Source organism: Salvia splendens, chromosome 17 (genome assembly GCF_004379255.2).
Source record: "Salvia splendens isolate huo1 chromosome 17, SspV2, whole genome shotgun sequence".
NCBI classification, from domain to species: Eukaryota; Viridiplantae; Streptophyta; class Magnoliopsida; order Lamiales; family Lamiaceae; genus Salvia; species Salvia splendens.
This window is the reverse complement of record NC_056048.1, coordinates 12,135,860-12,157,306: the sequence shown is the minus strand read 5'-3', so window position 1 is coordinate 12,157,306 and position 21,447 is coordinate 12,135,860. Positions and strand designations below refer to the sequence as shown.

At 37.5% G+C, this 21,447-nt stretch overlaps 2 protein-coding genes and 1 long non-coding RNA gene across 5 annotated transcripts; 1 reads left to right on the top strand and 2 right to left on the bottom strand.

The window, feature by feature from the left end:
* Positions 1-1,955: 1,955 nt before the first annotated feature.
* On the bottom strand, positions 1,956-3,608 carry LOC121774146. The gene is made up of 3 exons (XR_006044938.1): positions 3,448-3,608; positions 2,880-3,226; positions 1,956-2,773 (listed from the first exon to the last, which is right to left on the bottom strand). It is a non-coding gene; the product is annotated as an uncharacterized LOC121774146 (long non-coding RNA).
* An 8,416-nt stretch (positions 3,609-12,024) lies between these two features.
* Positions 12,025-16,052, top strand: LOC121775075. Its single transcript, XM_042172038.1, has 9 exons — positions 12,025-12,981; positions 14,077-14,132; positions 14,202-14,284; positions 14,356-14,434; positions 14,788-14,898; positions 15,134-15,243; positions 15,423-15,506; positions 15,648-15,685; positions 15,912-16,052. The coding sequence occupies exons 1-9, from the start codon at positions 12,054-12,056 to the stop codon at positions 15,980-15,982; spliced, it is 1,560 nt and encodes a 519-aa protein (XP_042027972.1). The 5' UTR covers positions 12,025-12,053; the 3' UTR covers positions 15,983-16,052.
* An 892-nt stretch (positions 16,053-16,944) lies between these two features.
* On the bottom strand, positions 16,945-20,815 carry LOC121773309. 3 transcript variants are annotated; one of them, XM_042170139.1, is made up of 15 exons: positions 20,637-20,815; positions 20,109-20,213; positions 19,905-20,019; positions 19,630-19,776; positions 19,073-19,177; positions 18,718-18,801; positions 18,530-18,645; positions 18,309-18,410; positions 18,112-18,225; positions 17,964-18,020; positions 17,796-17,862; positions 17,674-17,727; positions 17,513-17,587; positions 17,401-17,436; positions 16,945-17,319 (listed from the first exon to the last, which is right to left on the bottom strand). In XM_042170139.1, exons 2-15 carry the CDS (start codon positions 20,141-20,143, stop codon positions 17,203-17,205), a joined length of 1,224 nt encoding a protein of 407 aa, XP_042026073.1. In that variant the 5' UTR covers positions 20,144-20,213; positions 20,637-20,815; the 3' UTR covers positions 16,945-17,202. The 3 variants fall into 3 exon arrangements, with proteins under 3 accessions (XP_042026073.1, XP_042026074.1, XP_042026075.1); XM_042170140.1 differs by lacking the exon at positions 20,637-20,815 and having other exon boundaries at positions 20,109-20,621; XM_042170141.1 differs by lacking the exon at positions 20,637-20,815 and adding an exon at positions 19,359-19,492 and having other exon boundaries at positions 19,630-20,019; positions 20,109-20,142.
* Positions 20,816-21,447: the final 632 nt, after the last annotated feature.

Sequence of the window (21,447 nt, the reverse complement as noted above, 5' to 3'; positions counted from 1 at the left end):
GAGCCGTAGACAAAGTCAAACCATCCTCCATCGAAGCACCATGTGCCATACCGTTACTTGGTGATATGGACGGACCACTGGTCTACATTGGGCAGCTCCAATATGCAGGTTTCCGGAATCGCGAAACCCACTCTATTGGGATATCCTACAAAGTGGAGTGCGCACAATATTATGAATACCCACCGTAAAGAGAAGAGGTACACAAGAGCCATAAAACTCACATGGAAATCGGTGTCACGAATGACACAAGTGTGTGCTGAACGTGGGCTTCATGTGCGTGCGACAAGGTAAAAAATGTTAAAACCAGATCAAATCGCCAGGAATAACCAACCTATTGGTGCATGCAACAACTCAAGGAGGAACGTAATTGGAAGCCATCGTAAGCACAAGTGAAGGGAGAGTTACTCAAATGAGCGTCTTTCTAATGACTGAAACGAGTTTTTAATAAAGGAATATGCCTCCTTTGTTGTTTGAAGAAGAAAGGAAGATGACAAACTACTATAATTCACGTGATTGGATAAGATTGATAACCTAATTGCATGCAAAAGGTTACACAAATCCATGAACCTCCACCAACTCTATATACCTTTGTGCATGCGCTTGAAAACTCCTACCTACCTCTCTTTTCCCAATCTTTGTTGCCCACGTTATCCTAGTTAGTACTAGCAGCAGTTTTTAGCTTTGACACAATATTTATATATCCACTTTCATAGTGTAGTTGCAAGCACAAAAATTTGAATTCCACATCAGCAACATGTCGAACAGGCCAAGATAGTTTCTTCTACAAGGCAAACTGGACTCCAGAGATAGATATAGTCTGTTGGTGAACGTCATCATACAGCTGAAGGACGACTATAAGGTGTCCGGTAACGTTCTGCCTATCCATTTCTTCTAGCAAGCATCGAATGAGATTGCCGACGATGTGGGTGTGCGCTTCTCATGGTCGGGGTTGTATCAGATGTTCCAATATTTCGAGCAACGGTTCATCGTTTTTAAAGAGGTGGTGGATACCGATGGAGTTTCATGGAACGTCCATTTTAACACGATGGCAGCTGCTACACCAGTGTGGAATGCAGTTCTTAAGGCCCAATATTTTTTTTTCGTATGGTGCATTGTTTCTAATTTATTTGCAATTATGCTTCAGAAAAATAGTTTGGCGGCTGCGTACTACTACAATGGACAGCCGGAGTTCAACCTGCCACTCTTGAGATTAAGACCGAGACGAAGACAGAAGTGATACTCATATCAGACTCCACCAAATCACTTCAGGATGGCGGCGAGAGACTCCACACACGGGGAAAGACAAAGAAAGCAATGTCCAGCGAGAAGAGTGACTCTGTCTGTTCACCCGTCATGCCCGGCGGAACACGTCGTATACTTTTCATTGAAGAAGGGGACAATGTCGTGAACGACTTCAGAAATGAGAAAAGGCGTGAATACAAGGATTCAGGGCCGGACGGGGACCTCATACGCAGGCTGGAAAATGCATACCCTCTGAGGCCGACTAAACCTCGCGGTGATCACAAGGCTTCGCCACATGTTAGCTCTTGCGGGTCATCCATCCCGGCTACTTGGTGGAAGCACTACGGCCAGTAGGGAAACTTTCCAAGTTATGAAATGTAAGCCACTTATAGGCTTTTGGGTGACTAAACATGTATGCGTTAATTTTATTTTTTAGTTTCCGAAACTAGTTTGAAAGGTCCAGATATCATCGTTGTTTCGACTACCCCATGGGAGCTTCAATGTTCAAGAAAGTTGTTCGTTATGGCATGAGCATGTATCTTATTTGTAATGGATCTTTTCTATCTACCAATCAAGTTTAGCCCTTTCAATTTGCATAGAAATCGTTGGTTTTACTTGTGAAATATATGTATATATATACACCAATTTTTGGAAAACCTTTTATTAATTGTAATCAAATAGAAAATAAGCAATAAAGTAACAACACCAAGGGATATTACATAATAACACCGCCCCAATCCACATAAATTAACCTAAAGGCATATACAAAGCCGCCTTAATAAAACTACACTGGAATCATCCAAGTTTAGTCATCACAGAATCCACGGAAGAAGTCTTAAAAAAACATAAACGACCTACAGAAATCAAGCCATAGATATATTACAATTTGCTTGACAAAAGAAGCCACTACATGGCTATTAGGGATTGGGCAAGATAAGAAGATCACTTCTGACCGAACCTTTCAAGGGCGTGAAGGACATAATCCTCACGATCCTCTTGTGGTATCCCTAGGAAGAAGTCAAGACGATCCACCTAGTGCAGAATAAGTTCCCTAGCATCGAACTTCTGTGCTTTGCTCAAAGCAGGAAGCTTGTCGAGCATCTTGTGCACCTGTTTCCCGGCCTTGCTCAAATTAAATTCATATCCTAAGCGGAAACTCAGGGACTGGATTCTGTCGTTGGTGTCCTCGAATGAACGAGACCATCAATGTTGGTATCTACCTTCCCACTAGTGGAACTACCTCCTGAAGTCTTCCGCTTCTTCCCACTACCAGAACTCCCCCCTCAGACATAGATGTGTTGTCTTCAACTAGCTCTTTAGTTCCATAACCTACACCTGATGCAGATATGTCCTCCAGATTTGCAGATTGTTGCCCTCTAGCACCTCCATTTCCACCAAGATCAAATTCCATTTCGGCCTCTCGAAGGTCCTCAGAAACCTCTCCATTCGCACGGTCATTTCCAAAAATCACTTGCCAATGGGGCCACTAGGGGCAAGCTTTGGTCCTCATGAAACAGGCATTAGGTTCGGCCTGTCAGCCACAAACAAATGAGAACAACGGAGGCTACATTTTCACCAATGTAACAATCTTTAGGTGTGAAAAATCGAACAAAGTATGATTAGTAAATGCAAGTTACCCTCTGGGACCACTGGTCGTGATCACAATAAATTTTGTAATCTCCATCTGTGTTGAACCCGACCCCAGACCGAGACAGTATTCCTTGCAGCAGGTAATATGACCTCTTCCAAGCGGTTATCTTTGAGACGATGTGGGGTGTCGCTTTGATATCAGAATCTGGGCAATGCCGTTTCACAGCCTCCTCTAGCTTACCAAGGTATCCAGCCCGGAAACCGTTGTCAGATTTCCAGCCTTGTGTGGAAAGATCCTTCAGTGTCACAACAAGTATCTCCTCCTCCCGGTCGCAACAGCTTCGCCTGGTTCTGTCATTCTTAGGCCTCCGGGAGCGCCCGAGAAAGGCATTCACTACAAAAGATGAAAGACCTTCATATATTCAACAACATATAAAGAACGAAATATAGATAAACGTTTTAAAACCCAGTTGCACAAAACCAAGTTACATGCTCTACCAATTATTTTTGCGTATACAAAAAATTTATAAAAGGAAGAGCATGAATTACGGTGTAACAAAACAAGTAAAACAATGTAAGACACCAATTATTACAGTGCCACAAACAAGGAATCACCGCAGAAATAATCAGCAACCCTAATGTATGACTAATCGGCGTTCGTTCCTTGAGTTTCAGATGTTCCAAATTCACCTCCTTTCCCAGCCATTTCACTACAAAATAAGCGAAAATGAATTCATATATGTACACACACTATGTAATATCCCAATTATTACCCTAGACGGAATTTGCCATTCCGATTAAGAAATAGGAGAATCAGTTGTTACAGCAAATAATTCGATATAAAAAATAAACAGTGAAAATCATATATGGTTGGAAATGAAAGAAAATTAGAAGATTTATAATAAGGATAAATAAAGTTTACAAATTGTGTTTTCGGCGATTGTTTTGATGCCGAAAGAGATGGATAAATTTAAATTATAAGTGATAGTTAATGAGAGTTATTGTATCTTGTTAAATGAGTATTAAAAGTATAATATGAGTAATATTATTAGGGGTGTGCACTCGGGTTTCGGTTCGGTTTTTTACCAAAACCGAACCAAAACCGAAAAATCGAATTTAGTTCAAAATCCAAACCGAACCGAACCCGAAAAACCGAAAAACTAAAACCGAAAAACTGAAAACCGAACGTAAAAAACTGAAAAATCCGAACTAAACTGAAAAACCCGAAAAAAAAACCCGAAAAACCTGAAAAATATAAATATAATATAAATATATATTTATATATGTGTATTTTATTTTATTTTATATATACTAATAGAATATTTATATATAATATAAAATTAATAATACATATAATATATTATATAGTAGAATATATTAAAAGAATATATATATTATATATAATATAATATATTAAATTAATAGAATATATATATATAATTCGGTTTTTTGGTTTTTCGGTTTTTTTCTTCGCTCGAACCGAACCGAACCGAAAAACTGAATTTTTTTTATTTTTAAAACCGAACCGAACTGAAAAACCGAAAAAACCGAACAGAATTTCAAAATTTCAGTTTGGTTCGGTTCGGATATTCAGTTTCCGGTTTTTTTGCTCACCCCTAAATATTATGCAAGATATTGGAATTTGGTTGAAGATTGTATAGAAAATGGATAGAAAGGTAAATTAGTAATTTTTGCATGAAATACACTACCCTAATGATTTAATATATATGTGGCCATTTTATTCCTACAAACAATACCATAAGATGTGTTCCTTTTAATCTTTAGAAGTATAAAGAAAAGTCTAGAAATTTATTATACATAGAATCATGCCAATGTTAGAGTTTGTATACTAGAAATCACATTTCGAATGATTGAATACTGTAAAAACTCTTATTTTATTTTTCAATGAATAAAACATATTATTTTTGTCATAATGTTTTTATGTTTTACATTTAATGGATATTTATTGCATGATTAATTGTATAAGTAACTTAACAAAGTCTAAGTCTTTATTTTAGTAGACCGGTTGTGGGCGCCGTCCACTTTAAGGTAACACGGTCAGTTCTGAACAAAGAAAAATAAGAATTTCATAACTCAGATAGGCTTAGACTACCTATCGTGAAAGGTTGCAATGCCAGTCCGCATATTTCTAAGCCTTACTGAAATAAGATGACATTGGTGTGGTAGAGCACTGAATTGGATCTAACAGCGAAACAAGTCTTTATGCTATATACTGAAAGACGAGGTCTTGATAATTATTTCTTTCTTAATCAATGTACATTAGCATTGAGCATACGGTATTGATTATGCACTACTTTGACTTACCAAATGGTGCGGGTTTTTCGCAACACAATAATTCTAGTATATTGGGTAGTGGTGAATAATATCTAGTTGTGCTAGGATTGCTATTATGTTGAATCGTGCGCGAGGTGAGTCTCGTTTGATAACATCCTCAAGAGGAGCTCGAAATAAGGCTTTATTATTCGGAACCTAGCTAGTTGGAGTTTGATTACTCTATGAATAATAATTAGCAAACACTAATTAATTAATGGATCTTTCTATCTTAAGCGCGGGAAATGAATGACAAACAATTGAAACCCGGATTACTTATAATTTCGGATTTGGATGGGAAGTTCAATATTACTTCTGTAATGGCTGCTTGTAATATTCTAATTAAAAGCTTATATTAAATTGGGGTTCAATTTAATTAGGAAAAACCAAATTGAGGGAGCTCATAGCCAAAACCTTCCATAGATCACTGTCTAGGCCCAATATGTGACTTAATATAAATAGGAGAATAAAGGTGACAGAAAATACACTTAATTTTCTTCATAAAATTTTGTCCCCCTCTCATTCTCTGAAGAGGACGAAAATTTCCTCTCAGCTCTCCTCTGTGAGATCAGTTTCTATCTTATTTATTTAAGCCCTAGTATTCTGGTGAGATCAGTCCACACTGATATCAGTTTACAGTTCTGGAACCAGTCAGAAGATCTATGGTTTAGTACTCAAGATCTTCACGTGGAGAAGACGCTAGCTATCTTCAATTCTTTGGAGAATCGTCAAGATAAAATGGCTAATCCGTAGAAAAGCATGTTTTAGGTTTCAATTATTCTTAAAGCATGATTTATTTGAGTTATGAGCATGATATATGTGATAATTGCGTGAATAGAATTTGTCTAAATAATCTGCTAAATAGATCGCTTTCATTATCTGATTTATTCGTAAGCACGCTTCCACTGCCAACCCCTTCAGCCAAGTGGCAACATAGTGTCCATCAATTAAAATAATAGTTGGGGGCACCTTTTAAGATCAAAAATTGTCATTCTTCATCAAAAAAATCGGCAACCCCTCTTTAAGACTCCATAGCCATTTTTCTTCACTAATTTTCGGTTTACATCGACGATGTAATCGTATAATCGGGACATTCTTGAGTTACGACTACATTCTTATCCTAATTTGCAGTATATAGATTGATATTTCATTTAGTTTGAAATGTTTAAATTTATGTTCTCATGACTTGAGTTGATAGAATGTCTTTTACTTTTGAATTATTGATTAATATATGATTTTGGATAGATTAGACATATTTTAATACATTATTAGAAGCTATTGCAATCTAAGCATGTAATTTGAAAATATACCTTATGGATGGTTTTGGTAGTTTGAAGATCAAGCCTGATGAGATATATATAATTTGGGAGATGATTGAATAAGTGAAAAAAAAGAATTTGCTAAAAGTTATAAAGATGATTAAATCATTGTTTTTCAGTCTACTGTTCCGAATTGTTTGGCATATGTAGGGAAGTGAAAATGTTTGTTTAACAGTTTGTAAACTATTTTTAATGGGTCTTGTTTTCACCTGAATAATTTCGAGATTTTAGGAGTTCATTTCAAATATATGTAAATTGTTTAGAAAGCATAGCCAGAAACTGTCTGATTCTGGCAGCTTGTGGAAAAATGAAGATATCTCCTACACCACTAAGAAGTTTTGAGTGAATCTTGTTGAAAACTAAACTAGACATCTTTAGGTATTTAAAAATATAAGACCAAGCATCTAAATCCTTCCGAATGAACATAGAATGTGAATAAGGAATCAGTCCAGGACAACTATTATTTTAGAAAGTTGAGAATGAAGGGGAGATTAAGATGATAGAGCAAATAAATTTATTTTTTGAGATTTAATCAGGAAATTATGATCCAGGGTAACAATATATGATTAGGTAAATTATATAAGAAATTTCTAAGCAAGATTAGAAATTTTAGAATATTAATCACACAAGTATTACATTCTGTGAATAGTGGCATGTATAGTAACATAAGGTTTGATAAATCTATTAAGATGGCTTAATGATATAAATGAATATGACTTTAATATATGCTTGAGATCATAATGTAAAGAAGGAGTATAATTGATCTTGGAATTAATTGAAGTCTTTTGGTATTATTAAGGAATTTATAAAAATAATCTATGAATAGTATCTTGTGAATAGTAACAGAATAATTGGTGATTGTTATTTGAAAGGTTTAATGAGACAAAATAGATACATAGAGAATATATATATAGGGTTGCGTTAGTGTGTTAACTAATTTACAATAATAACTAATAACTTTCAATTATGTGTATTTAAAATTATCAACACAAAGACATAATTATATCAATATAACATGTAAATTTAAATATCAATACAAAGACATAATTTATCAATATAAGAAAGATTGATAAATTTATGTCTTTGTGTTGATATTTTTAACATACAAAATTGATATTTAGTTATTAGTTATTACTGTAAAAAGTTAGTATTTGATCACACACCTATATAGAATGTCATAGCTAATGACGTAAAGAATGTATAGAATTAATAATTAATATGAGCTGCTTGTGAGTAGTACATAAGGCGGATGATTATCGACGGACGATTGCAAATATAGGATAATGATCTGAAGAGAACAACGATGCGAAGTGACTAAAACGTAAAGGTGGTAAAAATGACTTATGCTCATAAGTCTATCAGGTAGCATGCTCGGCACTTAAAAGCCTAATTCTCTTACGTGCTTTTATGTGATAATTAAATGTCCTTGTGAGATTATATGTGACTTGTTAACTCGATGAATTATGATTAGTTATGGAATAAGAAACTTATGAAGCAAATTATGATTAAAGTTGCTGATGAGTTATGTTAGAAATTATTGGGAATAAGTATTGAGATGAAAATGAGTATATGTTTACGCCCCATGCCAGGGCCGTCCCGACAAAATCAGAGGCCCTGTGCAAAAATCTAAAATGAGGCCTACCACTATAGAAAAAAAGACAATGCATTTTAAAGCTATATGATAATTAAAGAAATATACCATTTTGAACCTCGATTGCATAGTCTTTACTTGAACAACATCGTTCTTTTGGTGTTCTTTGAAATGAAATCTTCGACGATGTTCTCATATGCAATCTGGTGAGCTGGTCCCTGTTGCGGCGTTTGTCGATGAGGAACACCGAACACGAACAGACGACTCCCAGGTCTACGATCGGGAAAAGAAACCGATCAGAATTGGAGTCACGGTGCTAGAAAAAGGCCTGGGCGTTGCTATACAAGAGAAATAGCTTTGTTGGGCTGAAAAAATAGGAATACATGTATATGGGTTGAAATATTTCAGAGGCCCCTGAAAATTGGGGGCCCTGTGCGGTCGCACAGGCCGCACGGGCCAAGGGACGGGCCTGCCCCGTGCTTGAGTATATTCTGTGGGTACAATTAGCATGTCATAGGACAGCAGCGCTGCATTATCTGTGATCACTCGTCTTCTTGAAAACCGAAGCGAAGATCGTCTGAAATCAACTCTCATCTGTAATATCTGTACCTGGTTATCTGTTTGCACCATTAATGGGCGGTCTGTGCAGAGTCCTCTCGAGGACAAAATCCGCGTCTGCATATGATTCTGTTTCTGATCTGGTCCACGTACCCTAGGCATACACAAACCGAACCGGACCGGCGGTTAACCTCCGGTTCGGAACCACCGGTTCAAAAACCGGAACCGGAACCGGAACCGGAACCGCGAGCGGCGGTTCAAACCGTGTCACGGTTCGGCGGTTCGGACGGGCCGGTTCAGGTTCAGAAAAAATTGGAACCGGAACCGCCGGTTCAACCGTTGAACTGGCGGTTCAAATAAAATAAAATAAAATAAAATATTATTTATCACTTATAAAAATTAATTTTTAAATATAAAAATTAATTTTCACAAATAAATAAATACAAGAATTTCATAATAGCCCATATTTATTTGTTGAGCCTATGATTTCTAAGAACCATTCTTGATTGTTTCTCTTTTATAGAGACATCATTGAATATTTTGTGTTTCACTTTCAATGTGGGACAAAATATGTTGAAGTATTTTCTTTTATAACTACATGTTTAGATCATTCATTCATCTTTTTCCAATATGGGATACAAAACTTTCTTTTGTCTTCCACTTTTCATTATTTTTTATTATTTTTATTATTCACTAACTTTATCTTTATTTTTGTCATGATTCTTTATCTAAGACAAGTTTATAGATAATAATAGCATCAAATAGAATAGTTTAATTAAATTTGAATGTTGCATGTTGCTCATAATTTGTATATTTATAAAATGTGGATGTGTTCAAATAATTAGATTTAAATTTAGGTATGTTGCTCACTCTTTCCTTTTCAGTCCATCCCACAAGAATATGCACTTTTCAATTTTAAAAACTATTTTCTCTCTAATGAGGTGGGATTCATTCCCCACTAATAATACTTTAATTACTTTTTCTCTCTATTTGTCTTTTATTTTACTAATTTTGCATTAAAACACGTGTCGTGCCAAACCCAAAGTGCATATTCTTTGGGAACGGAGGAAGTACTATGTAAAATCTTGTGACTAATTATAAATGCTCCACTTTAAGTGGAACTGAGTGGGAAAGGAAATTGAGATCACATATGTCATTTCCTACTTCATCTCGTACTATATACTCCATTCGTCCATGAATAAATGTCTTATATTTGATCGGCTCAGGTTTTAAGAAATTATTTGACTTTGTAAAAATAAGTGAATAGAAAATGTTAGTGGATTGTCAATCCTACTTTTATATACTATTAGTTTTATAATAAAATAAGAGTGAAATATTTATTGGCGGATGGATGAAAAAGGAAAAAAGAGACATTTAATAGTGGACGAAGGAAGTACATATAGACATGATAAGTGAGGATGGGTCCATCACTCATATTTGCGTGCATGTGGTAGGAGATGTAGGAAATGACATAGGTTAGAGCACCCGCAACGCGGGCCGCCGGCGTTCCGCGTGCCGTTTCGCCGGAACGACTTTGCAGCGGAACGCGTTGCGGAGCATGGTTTCGTCGAGGTTCCGTTCCCATGTCGTGCCGGGTGCCTACGGCACGACTCGCAGCACGGTCTGTACCGCCACGCGCTTCGGCGACGTGGCTCTCCTCCGCGTCGTGCGTGACGCCCACTCGCCGGCCCGCGAGTGGGCGACATCACGTGCTGACGCAATAATTATTTTTTTAAAAAAAAATCCGATTTTATAAATTTTTTTTAACGGTATTATTACCGTTTTTTAATTTTTTTTATTTTCTTATTCTATAAATACTCCTAATTCATCCTCATTTCACACACAACTACACATCTATTCTTCCTAAATCAACTTCATTTCCTCTCCAATTTTCATATTCAATCTCTTCACAAAATGTCCGGCGACGGCAACTACGACGGTGGCAGCTCCAGTGGGTGGATCTCAACGCGTTCGGCGATTGGGAGACCATGTACAACACACTTGGTGGTTCCGGTTCGTCGACGCCGGGCACCCAGGGATCGGCGACGCCGGGTGGGTACCAACCACCCACTTTCGATGTGGATGCATAAGCTCGACCCTCCGCCTCGCGGCCTTCTCAGGGATTGTCCCAGATTCGGGAGGATATCCCCGTTGAACCCACCCAGGGAGGAGGCCGAGGCGGTGGAAGCTCCAGGGCTGCGTCTAAGGCGGCCGAGGAGGAGGATGAGGAGGAACATGAGGTGGAACCGGATGATCTGGGCCGGCATCCGTACAACAACGAAGAAACAAAGGCGGTGTACAACGCCTGGCTCACCGTCTCATACGATCCCATCGTCGGGAATCAACAAGCCGCCAAGTGCTTCTGGGAAAAGGTCCGTGATGTCTACCACCAGACTAAGCCGAAAGGGGCCCGGAAGCGCAAATTTACAATGCTCCGTGCTCACTTTGGCCGAGTCGACTACAGGTCAAAAAATTCTACGGCATCTACTCGGCCGAAGCGGCGCACTACCAAAGCGGAGATTCGGGCGCCGACATTCTGAGGGCGGCTTTGCGCGCCTTCCACCAGGACACCGGTCTACAGTTCAAATTTGTTGATATTTGGCAGATCGTCAAGGACGAGGAAAGGTGGGCCGGCGATGTCCGCTCCAGCTCGGGCTCAACCTCAAAGCGCACGAAGCACACGGCGAGCGGCAACTACTCGTCTGGTGACACCGGGGAGGGCAGCGAGGGTGAACCGCAGGTGTTTGCAGGTACAGCCAGCGAATACGGGGGATCCAGCCGTGGGCGCCGTCGGCCGCAAGGGACGAAGGCGGCGAAGGCGGCTAGAGCGAGGAAGGGCCGAGGCGAATCAAGCCAGCCGGCCTCGGGATCGGGCTCGCGGGGAGGCTCAGACACACTTATGGTAGCGTATATGACCGCCACAATAGCGGACACTTCCCGCTTCTCGTACGCCCGATTCGCGGCCTGGTGGAACGGAATTGTGCATATGGCAGCACAACTTGGCCTTCCGACTCCCCCTCAACCTCGACCGCCTCCGGAGGATGATTAGCCGGCGGAGTAGTTTTTTTATTTTCCCACGTTTAATTGTGTGTTTTTTATTTTTTTTATGTTTAAGTTGTAATTTTTTTAATGTTGTGTGTTTTTTAATAAAGTGTGTTTGTTCTAATTGAATTGGGTTGGAAATAAAAATAAGAAATGAAATTGAATGAATAGTAATTTAAGGAACGGTTAAGGAACGGCTAAGAAACGGAGGGTTGCAGGTTCGTTCCTTAGTTAAGGAATAGAGTAAAAAAGTATAGTGGGGCCCGCAAATAGTAGTTTAAGGAACGGTATAAGAACAACGTTGTGGATTGCTTTATTCTCGTGGAAAAGGACACTGAATAAAGAAATGTAAGCTTAGCTTTGTTTCAAGCACATTAACAATGGCGGCATCTCTGCACCTAAATCTCCTCCACCTCCTCCGCCGCTGCAAACCTCTCTACTCCTCCCGAGATCCTCCTCTCTTCCCCCGCTCTAAACCAACTAAACTCGCTTCCAAAAGACTCTTCTCCACCCCAGCAACACCATACCCACTGCAATACGAAATGATTATCGCCCGCCCCGCCAATTCCTCCCACCCCCCTCCCCGCCGCCTCCCCCATCCCCCCGCCGCATCCTCAACTCCCCAATCCCACTCCGAAATCACTTTCAATGAGTGGGTCGACAAGAAGCTCTCCGCCAAAGAAACCGACTACACAAACCCCCAATTATCCATGGACAAATCAAAGAGAAAGTATTACAACAAGCGGAGAAAGCGAATGTACGGCGAATCAGAATCGGACGAGGAAGGAAGCAGCAGCAGCGGCCGCCGCGGAGGCGACAGCGATTTCATCGAATTGAAGCAGGAAGTGGTGGAGCTCAAAACCCTACATAAGAGGGAGGAGGAATTGTATTTCTACGACGCATTCGCTTACCCGTGGGAGAAAAACAAGCACTACAAAATGGTGTATCAAATGGAGAAGAAGTTTTTCCCTGACCAGTGCTTCGACAAGGCGTTTTTGGAGCCGGGGAAGGTGAATTCGAAGCAGGGGAAGAGGGATTTGAGGTGTGAAGCCGTGAAAGGGAAGGGCGGAGATGAGAGAGGGTTGGTATTTTTCGATGAGAGAGAGGGAGAAGGTGGGGATTTGAAGAGTGGAGAGGCAACAAATGTTAGTGAGAAGAAAGTGGAGGATTTCTTCAAGTGTTTGAAGAAAGTCCCCAATGAAAATGGTGGTGGAGCTCTGGAGCCGTTTCTTTCAAGTAGGAGAGTTGGGCTTCCGCCCAAGTGGGATGGCCCAAATGGGACTGTGGTTTTGGTGAACAAACCTAAAGGTACAATTATTTTTGGATTGATCAAGTTCTGTGTCATCAACTTTCAGCATTTTATAGAAAAATGTCCTCAATTTGGGGTTTCTCTTCGAAAAATCCCAACTTTGTGATAGGTTTGGTTTATGTCTTGCATGATACTATAATCTAGTAGGAACCTGAGTTCTTAGATATGTTATAGTTGATTTATTTTGGGATTACTTTCACTATAACCACCATAGTCTGTAAATCGTGATATAAGTTAATTTTTTCGATAAATTTGGGATTCTTGTAAGAGAATGAAATTCGAAAAAAAATTGGGATTCTTGTAAGAGAACGAAATTTTGGGTACACTGAACAATGAATAATCTAAACTGAACAATATGGGATTTTTTTCGTTCAATTTGGGATTCTTTTGCGTGATTCTGGTTTCTTCTCATGTAGTAGGAGGTTCCCTGTTCCAAGTTCTTGGTTTTCTAGGTTTGATGGATTTGATCAGCTGATATTGTATTAATTAATTATGAATTAGAATCTTGCCTACTATATATCGGTGGTGCCTAGATTTCAAGCTATGTTTAGAATTTTATTTATGAGTTTTGCATTGCTATATTGAACCCGAACATTTCCCTTTTACACAGTGCATTGATTGATGTACTGATGTTATATAATCTGGTTCAATATTTTGTGAATGAGATGAGAAAGATGTGTCCAAGATACTTCGTTACTTTGAGTCCAAGTTGTTTGTCTTTTTGTTGAACTCACTTCTTTTTTTCTGTGAGTTTTTGGAAAATCCCCTTCATGGGTCCGAGATGTATATCTGTCAAATACTCAACTGAAAGGTCTGAAAGATCAACTCTGCACTCACTTGTTAGAATCAATAAGTATTGGAACTATTTATTTGATGATTTGATGAACAGACACCTTTTTGTTGGATGATCATGATACTCCTTGGAAATGGAAATTCTTGATCAATGAACGCCCTGTTTGTTCAATAAGTGTAGGAGAAAGGGGAATGATCTCAACCGACTTACTGAACTATGTTGTGTCAATGAAAATCTGCAATTTCTAGTGTTCTAAGGCAGTGGTGTATACAGGAGATAAACTAATAGCCATTTGGAACAGGTTGGACTTCATTTACAGTGTGTGGAAAACTGCGACGCCTGGTTAATGTGAAAAAGGTGATTGATTATAAATTTACCTCATAGGCTTCTTGGTTCATCTTAATTGATTGGGTTTCACATCCTCAGGTAGGCCATGCTGGAACTCTAGATCCAATGGCAACCGGCCTGTTGATTGTATGCGTGGGTAAAGCTACCAAGGTGGTCGACAGGTAAGCTATGTCGTGCTTCATCAAAATTGTCTATATCTTTTTTGATTATTACAATTTTTTCTTGCTTCTAGTTACCAGGGCATGTTGAAGGGATACAGTGGAACCTTCCGCTTAGGGGAAGCCACCTCAACCTGGGATGCCGATTCGCCTGTGTGCTTTCACTTAACCCGATTATTTTTAGTCCTTGCACTTGCTTTCGAGCTGTTTATTTCCTGTTAAAAGAAGAAATGGATTAGGAAGCTTCAGTATTAAAATTTGGACTTTTATATGTGATAATGTGGGTTACAAACAAGAATTGAAGCACTAAGATGTTGCTGTTAGTATTTTTTGATGAGTATGCTCTGTTCGTCATAAACCTTTTGTAAGAGTATGAAAACCCTATGATCTTAAGGAGAAATTATGGGATTCCCCTGATCTAAGTTTAGCAATATTAATCTTTTTTCTTGCCTTCTGTATTTACACACGTGCGTGAATTAAGTGAATTGTTTCTCTTGTCCATGCAGGTAATCCAAAGGGAGTCTTGGGAACACATCAAGGACAACGATATAAAGAAAGCTGCTGCGTCCTTTTGTGGAGAGATATGGCAAGTTCCACCAATGTTCTCTGCTATTAAAGTAAGATTTTCAGTGCCTGTAGCTTGTTGCTCATATCCCATTTTCAAGCACTCGGCTTTATAACTACTCTCACGTTCATCATCCCTGCCAAAAACTGTGCCTTTAAAAATGCAATGAGCCAATTGCTCTTGTCCTGTGAATTCTGTGTTTATGGCTACAAGCCTACAACAATAATCATAATAAACCTTTCTTGATTGTTTGATTTGAATTTGCCACTAATATTTCTATGTGGTAGGTTGGAGGGGAGAGGATGTACGAGAAAGCTAGAAAAGGAGAAAGCATTGAGCTTTCCCCTAGAAGGATATCAATCTTCCAGTTCGACGTTGAAAGAAGTTTAGAAGACAGGTTTGATCTCATTCGACTAATATTTTCTAAATAAATAGTAAAATGTTTATGCTTTATATGTATCTTAGTAATGTGAAAACTGGAACATCTCCTGGTAATTTATATTCAACCTGGTGTTTATATCTTTTGAGGTAGTAAAATGGTTCTATTTGTTGATACATTTCGATAACTATTCGCAGGCAAAATGTGGTTTTTCGAGTGACTTGCTCGAAAGGAACTTATATTCGTTCACTTTGTGCTGATTTTGGCAAGGCTCTGGGGAGGTACGATTGCGAACGATAATATTGTTATAAATATATGCAAACGATATTTACATAATAATTTTTCGACGTTTTATTTAACAATTTGAACACAATTTTTTGTTTTGTTTTGTTTTTATCGATCCTATTTCATTTCTTTTACAGCTGCGCTCACTTAACAGCTCTACGCAGAGATTCAATAGGTGAGTTCCTATCTGTTCATGATTTTTATGAAGTTCTTGTAATACTACTCAACTAAGCCATGATTTTATTCTTAAACAATGGTCTTAAATCAGAGTATAAATTATCTAATTAATGCAACAAAAGAAAATTACACACATAAAAATCAAAACTTCAAGCAACTATATTATCATTGACTGTATTTAAATATATTTTTCGTGGCTTATTTTATTCTGAAAAATATCACAGGTGAATATTCAGCAGATGATGCTTGGGAATTTCAAGAGCTGGAAGAAGAAATTACCAAAGGATATATGTAGTGTTTTTCTACTCAATAATTCCATTGTTAATTAGTACCACATTTGTTTCTAAAGCCAAGTTTTATATTTTTGTGGTGCGTGCCAATTTTGATCAACCGTCTTAATTTCATGGCAAAAGTAAATTCGTATATTTTATAAAAATTATCAAATATTTAATTTAATACATTCTTCCTAATAATTAATTATAGTATAATATTCTTCTATTTTTTAAGAGTAAACTACAAAAATAGTCTCTGCATTATGGGTTTATTGATATTTAAAAATTGAAATTTAAAATTTAATTTTATAATATTTAATCTATTATTAAAATAAAAAAATAAAGTGAAGGATGATAAAAAGGAAGAAGAATGATAATTTTGAAATAATACTAGATTTAATACATCACTGAAAATAATATTATATTTAAAATGTTAAAAGTGTAAAAAGACCAAATTGTCTAAATGCTCAAAAGGGTATTTTCGTATCGAAAAATGGCAGAAGGACCAAATTTGAGATAAACCCCTTAGTCCAGGCGATATTTTTAAAGTCCAGGGACTATGGGCGAGATAAATCCATAGTCCAAGGACCATTTTTGTAGTTCACTCATTTTTTAAAAATAAAAACTTTTGAAATAACATGAGTTTTAATGCATAATTAGTAAAATAAGAAAGTAGGAAAGTGATTGAAGTATTGTTTGTGAAGAATGTGTCTAACTTTCTTAGAGTAAATTTTTTTTTCTAAAGTAGAAAGTTTATAATTTTAAATGATGGGCCAAAATAGAAATAGATAGAAATAAATATTGTTAACAAATATGAAAAAAATTGTTTCTAGCATTTTGCTTGTTAATAATTTTATTGCGGATTATGAGAATGTTTTGTCCATAACAATTTTATGATTACAAGAGCAATTCAATGTTAATTTCCGCTTCAATTATAATGTGTTGGGGTTTAAGTTGATGTCAATTTTGTTCCTCCACTTTATTGTTTAGTAGTAGTAAGTAAATTTTGAATAAATACTAAATGAAGCCACAGATGAGCTAGCTCACTTGTATGAACTCGGTTACAGATGAGATTCAATTCTTGTACATGAACCAATATCTCCTACATCTCCAAAAAAGGGAGAAATACAGTAGAGAGTAGAAGATGAAGGTCAATACATATACCTAAGCTACAGCCTACAATGAACCACAACGACCGCGAGGAAAAAAAATAAAAAATAAAAAATAAAAAAACCACAACGACCTAATAACGAATCGTGGAGTTAGGAGGATCGATACCCATGGCCTCAAAATATACTTTCTCAGCTTCAATCCACCGATCTTGAAACATAGTCCACTCGTTTTTACACCTCTCCCTCACCTAAGTCGAGAAAACAATAACAAGTTTTACACCTTTTCCGTTTCAATACACACATATATTTTGTTATAGGCGGTTTCTTACCCCCTCCCATGGCGCCTTGCCTTCCTCCTCTTGACCCTGCAGAAAACTCGTGTTTTTGAGTCGTTGAAGAGTAAGACGAACCCTACCATTGGATGAGATTTAGCATATTTACCTGATTCCCAAGTGAAGGAACAGTCTGATGCACTATCCACTGAGCATCCACGACTCCTATTTTCTCATGAGCAGGCTGTTTTACAAACAGAGAGAGATTTAGGGGAGAGATAAATGGAGCAAATGTGTTGTTACATGCTACAGAAACTGATGATAGCTGACCTCTACACATTTTCTAAGAGCAAAATCAAGGCCCCATCCATGGACCAAGTCATTCTGCAGCATTGTAAGTTCAGATCCTAAAAAGTTGGGAGGGACGAATGTGTGGGCGACGCGAGAAATACCTGGATCATATGCCACACACAGCGCCATGCATTCCGGGAGAAAACAGGGGCCATGATCTCGACAAAACTGCATACAAAAATATCTCGGATATGTAGAACATTTGAACCATGTGAGATCATACGGTAAAAAACGGATCTTTAAACAAAATTATCGTCTCATCTACATACGCTGCACAGGGTGGCTGATGAGGGTCCGTGCACCAGCCTGGTCTTTCCTCGGCGTCCCTGTATGAAAAAAAGTAGCGAATTTTGGATTGAAGAAACTCGATACTCATTAGGACGCAGATTATGAGGCAAAACTTATAGTTATGCCTACTTATGGACTTCGGTGTCTTCTCGCCTTCTCGTCATCTCCCACGTCATACCACTGTCGGGGGATAAACCAGGCTGTGAAATATCTAGCCCATGCTTCCTCACTAGCTTTATGTATCTGACATGGAGCGGATAGTTTTAGCATAGAATTTTGTCCAAGTTTCACAAAATGAGAGTCGAAGGGACCCATTTTCTACTCACTCCTCTGGGTTGAAGTTCTCAACTCCAAGATCTTCGTCCCAGATGAAGATATAGTCGTATGGGGCCACAATGTTAGGATGTAAGAATCTCTTCGCGTACCACCTAGAAAGATAGTTTAGTAATTGCATCTAAATACACACAAACTTCTACTTAGTTTTGGTTTTGCACATGAACCAAAAATTATGCCACCAAATAAATGAAGGAATTGCTTTATAACTTACCATTTAGTTTGCTTCCTCACACTCACGTGTATAGCCCGTTTAGACCACTCAAATTCATCCCATTCGCTTGGCCGGCCATCATAGTGAAACAACAGAACTTGGAAGTTCTCTGTCAACTGCACAGCGTTGTCAGGATTTACATAAAACACCTGTTTAGCAGAGAGGAAACGGGATGGCTTCCGGTTTACCTTCTTTACTGCAGCATTGATGTTGTCTTTCTGGTCGTAACCAACAGTAAAGGTCATGAGATATCTTGGCTTAACAATTAGGTCCTGCAATGTCAAGCCTCCTTATCAGATAACAAAACATAATTCGGATGTACATGTGTTCGCCATCAATGTTAAACAAAGACCGATATTTATAGAGCTCTGCACCTTTAAAAAGATTGTATGTCAATTCAACGAGTTATAAGTATCGAGACCTCTCAACTAAGCTTTGTAACTGCTATTTAGTTTAGGAGGGAAAAAAGGTGGAACGTGACTCTCAAGGACTTGAAAATTATAGAAACGATTGCAATATGAAGTTCAGGGGAAGAATACACACCTCGCCAGGAACACCCCACAATCTGCGAGTGTACAAGTCAGATTCGGCTACGAGAATGCCAGGTGGTAGTCTCTCTGCACCTCGAGGATTGGTTGGAACCCAGATCTGCGTAAAATCATCCACAACTAAGAAAATGAAGATAACTGGAATTCGTTGGAGTCACCAGAAGTTCTCTAACTATTAGGAGGAATACACAACTATGTCTGATTTTTCACTAGGCGGAGACGATCATAGAACTGATATCAGAAATATATGAAGAGTTTGATTCAAGATTGGGTCAACTCGCCTGGAAGATCTCTAATTGCGTTGAAAACAAGAGCTCATATGAATCCTCAAAGAGTTGACAGCACTCATGTAACATGAATTATTCGAATAGTTCATATCGACCACATAACTTAATCCAGAAACAGAGGTATTATCCTAAAAATCAGAGATGCTTCAGCAGAATTCATAATTATAAACTGCATCTAACACCTTACGCTTGCTAAACCTCTGTGATCGGGATATGCAATGAGCGCCAAGCTATGGTTTACAGCAAATTTCATGAAACTACTTACCTTAGTGTTGTTGTATTTGCGCGAGATGCCTCTCATTCCTTTAAGAGCCGACCATACATTTAAAAGTGCTTGAGTCGAGAGACCCGAGTACTTGTCCTCTATGTAAGTAAGATCAACAGAAGGAAATATGTTTGATGATAAGTTAACCTACAAAGGATACAACCGAAACAATCTCCATAAGTCTCTCACCGAAATTCAAACACAGACTACCAAGAAATCGAGTAGGAAGCAAACTAGTAAAGGAATTGAGAAGAGTAAAATCCAAATCTTCCTGCCTTGGTCAATGAAAGTGTGGGAAAAGATACACCTAAAACAAAGCCAAATATAATCCCCACAAAAGTGGTTATGATTAGCCTCATTGTTTCATTTGTTCTTCCCAAATGCCAGCCACTGCAAAAGCAAGGAATTGTTTCAACATCTGCCCCAACGATTCGAGCAATTTTTTGCTCGAATGAATGATTCTTGAGCTTAAAAATTACCTAGAAACCACGGCTCTCCGTACAGGGTTACCCATTCTACTCACAATCTCTGTAGATGATGATCTAAATTTCACATACCGCACTATAAAGCGTAGGATTCTATTCCTTCAAAATCAAACAATCCGTTTTCAGATTCAATCCAACACCACATTCCATTCCTTCACGAATTAGAGAATCAACTTTAACAAATAGCAACACCAAAGAAATTTCTTCTGCTTTTGTTTCTCTCCAACATTAAAATGCCCAAGAATCAATCATCATTTGCAACCAACATAATAACCTCTTAACAGCCCATCATCATAATTGAATCCCATTACACAAAAAGTCCTAATATATATATACAAATATAAGGTTATGACTCATTTGCAAGATGCACAAATATCTCGTTGGCACATAAGCCATCCTTCCAGGAATAATTGAAAAAGATCAGGCACAAAATAAAACAGAAGGAGCAATCTTCAAACGGAAAAATGTAGAATTATGATTCAATAATTCGTGAAACTGAAATGCAGGGCATTTGGGTGTCACCTTATTCAAGTAAATTGAGCTACAAAAAGGCAGAGAAATGGCAGAATCACAATGATGGGACTGTTATTAGGAAATGAATTAGATGAAATTAGCAGAAACAAAAAAAAAACCACTGCAATTATTTTGATTTATGAGTTTTGATTTTGAATAATCAAAACAGTGGTTTCGGAGGAAGAGAATAGCTGGTGGGCCCTCGTCATTAAATTCTTGGCATATTTATACTAGCGAGGGATATAAGTATTATTTTTTTTTTTGTTCTGCTAAAAATAGTTTTATTTTTCGATCAAAATTAACTTCTATTTATTATGTTAAATATCGCTGTTTAATGAGTGGATGTCATTTTAGGTAATTACAATATGTCATTATTTCTTTTAGATGTCTCTTATTTCATTAATTTTATATTAAATTAAATGTTATTTACTATTGAAATTATTTTTTATAGATGAAGGTAGTATGCTCTATTGGGAATTTAATATTTCAAGTAAACAAACAAAATACTATATTTGGAATTTATTTTGCAAAGATTAAAATTGTTGCGGTTCAAGTGAAACGTTGGCTTTTTATAATGATGAACTTTCCTTATATACGAACATGCAAGTGTTGGAATGTATTTATATACCAGTTTAACACCATACATAGATATTTAATTTGCTTTATGGAGTATTAATTAAAATTTAAATAAAAATTCTAATATTACGAAAAAATAAATATATACATATAAGAACAATTTAATATATAACAAAATAAAATAAATTTAGTTAAAATAGAGAAATAATCCAACACATTATTACATCTTTTGTTTTAAACTTAC

Bases quoted from the DNA above. Each gene is read 5' to 3' on its own strand.
- LOC121773309 (XM_042170139.1), bottom strand. From the start codon at position 20,143: ATGGGTAACCCTGTACGGAGAGCCGTGGTTTCTAG. The intron at 20,020-20,108 runs GTAATTTTTAAG...TTGCTTTTGCAG, and splicing joins CGGAGAGCCGTGGTTTCTAG to TGGCTGGCATTTGGGAAGAA. The intron at 17,588-17,673 runs GTCAGCTATCAT...TTTGTAAAACAG, and splicing joins CTCTTAGAAAATGTGTAGAG to CCTGCTCATGAGAAAATAGG.
- LOC121775075 (XM_042172038.1), top strand. From the start codon at position 12,054: ATGGCGGCATCTCTGCACCTAAATCTCCTCCACCTCCTCCGCCGCTGC. The intron at 14,435-14,787 runs GTGTGCTTTCAC...TTGTCCATGCAG, and splicing joins CCTGGGATGCCGATTCGCCT to GTAATCCAAAGGGAGTCTTG. The intron at 15,244-15,422 runs GTTTGATCTCAT...AACTATTCGCAG, and splicing joins GAAAGAAGTTTAGAAGACAG to GCAAAATGTGGTTTTTCGAG.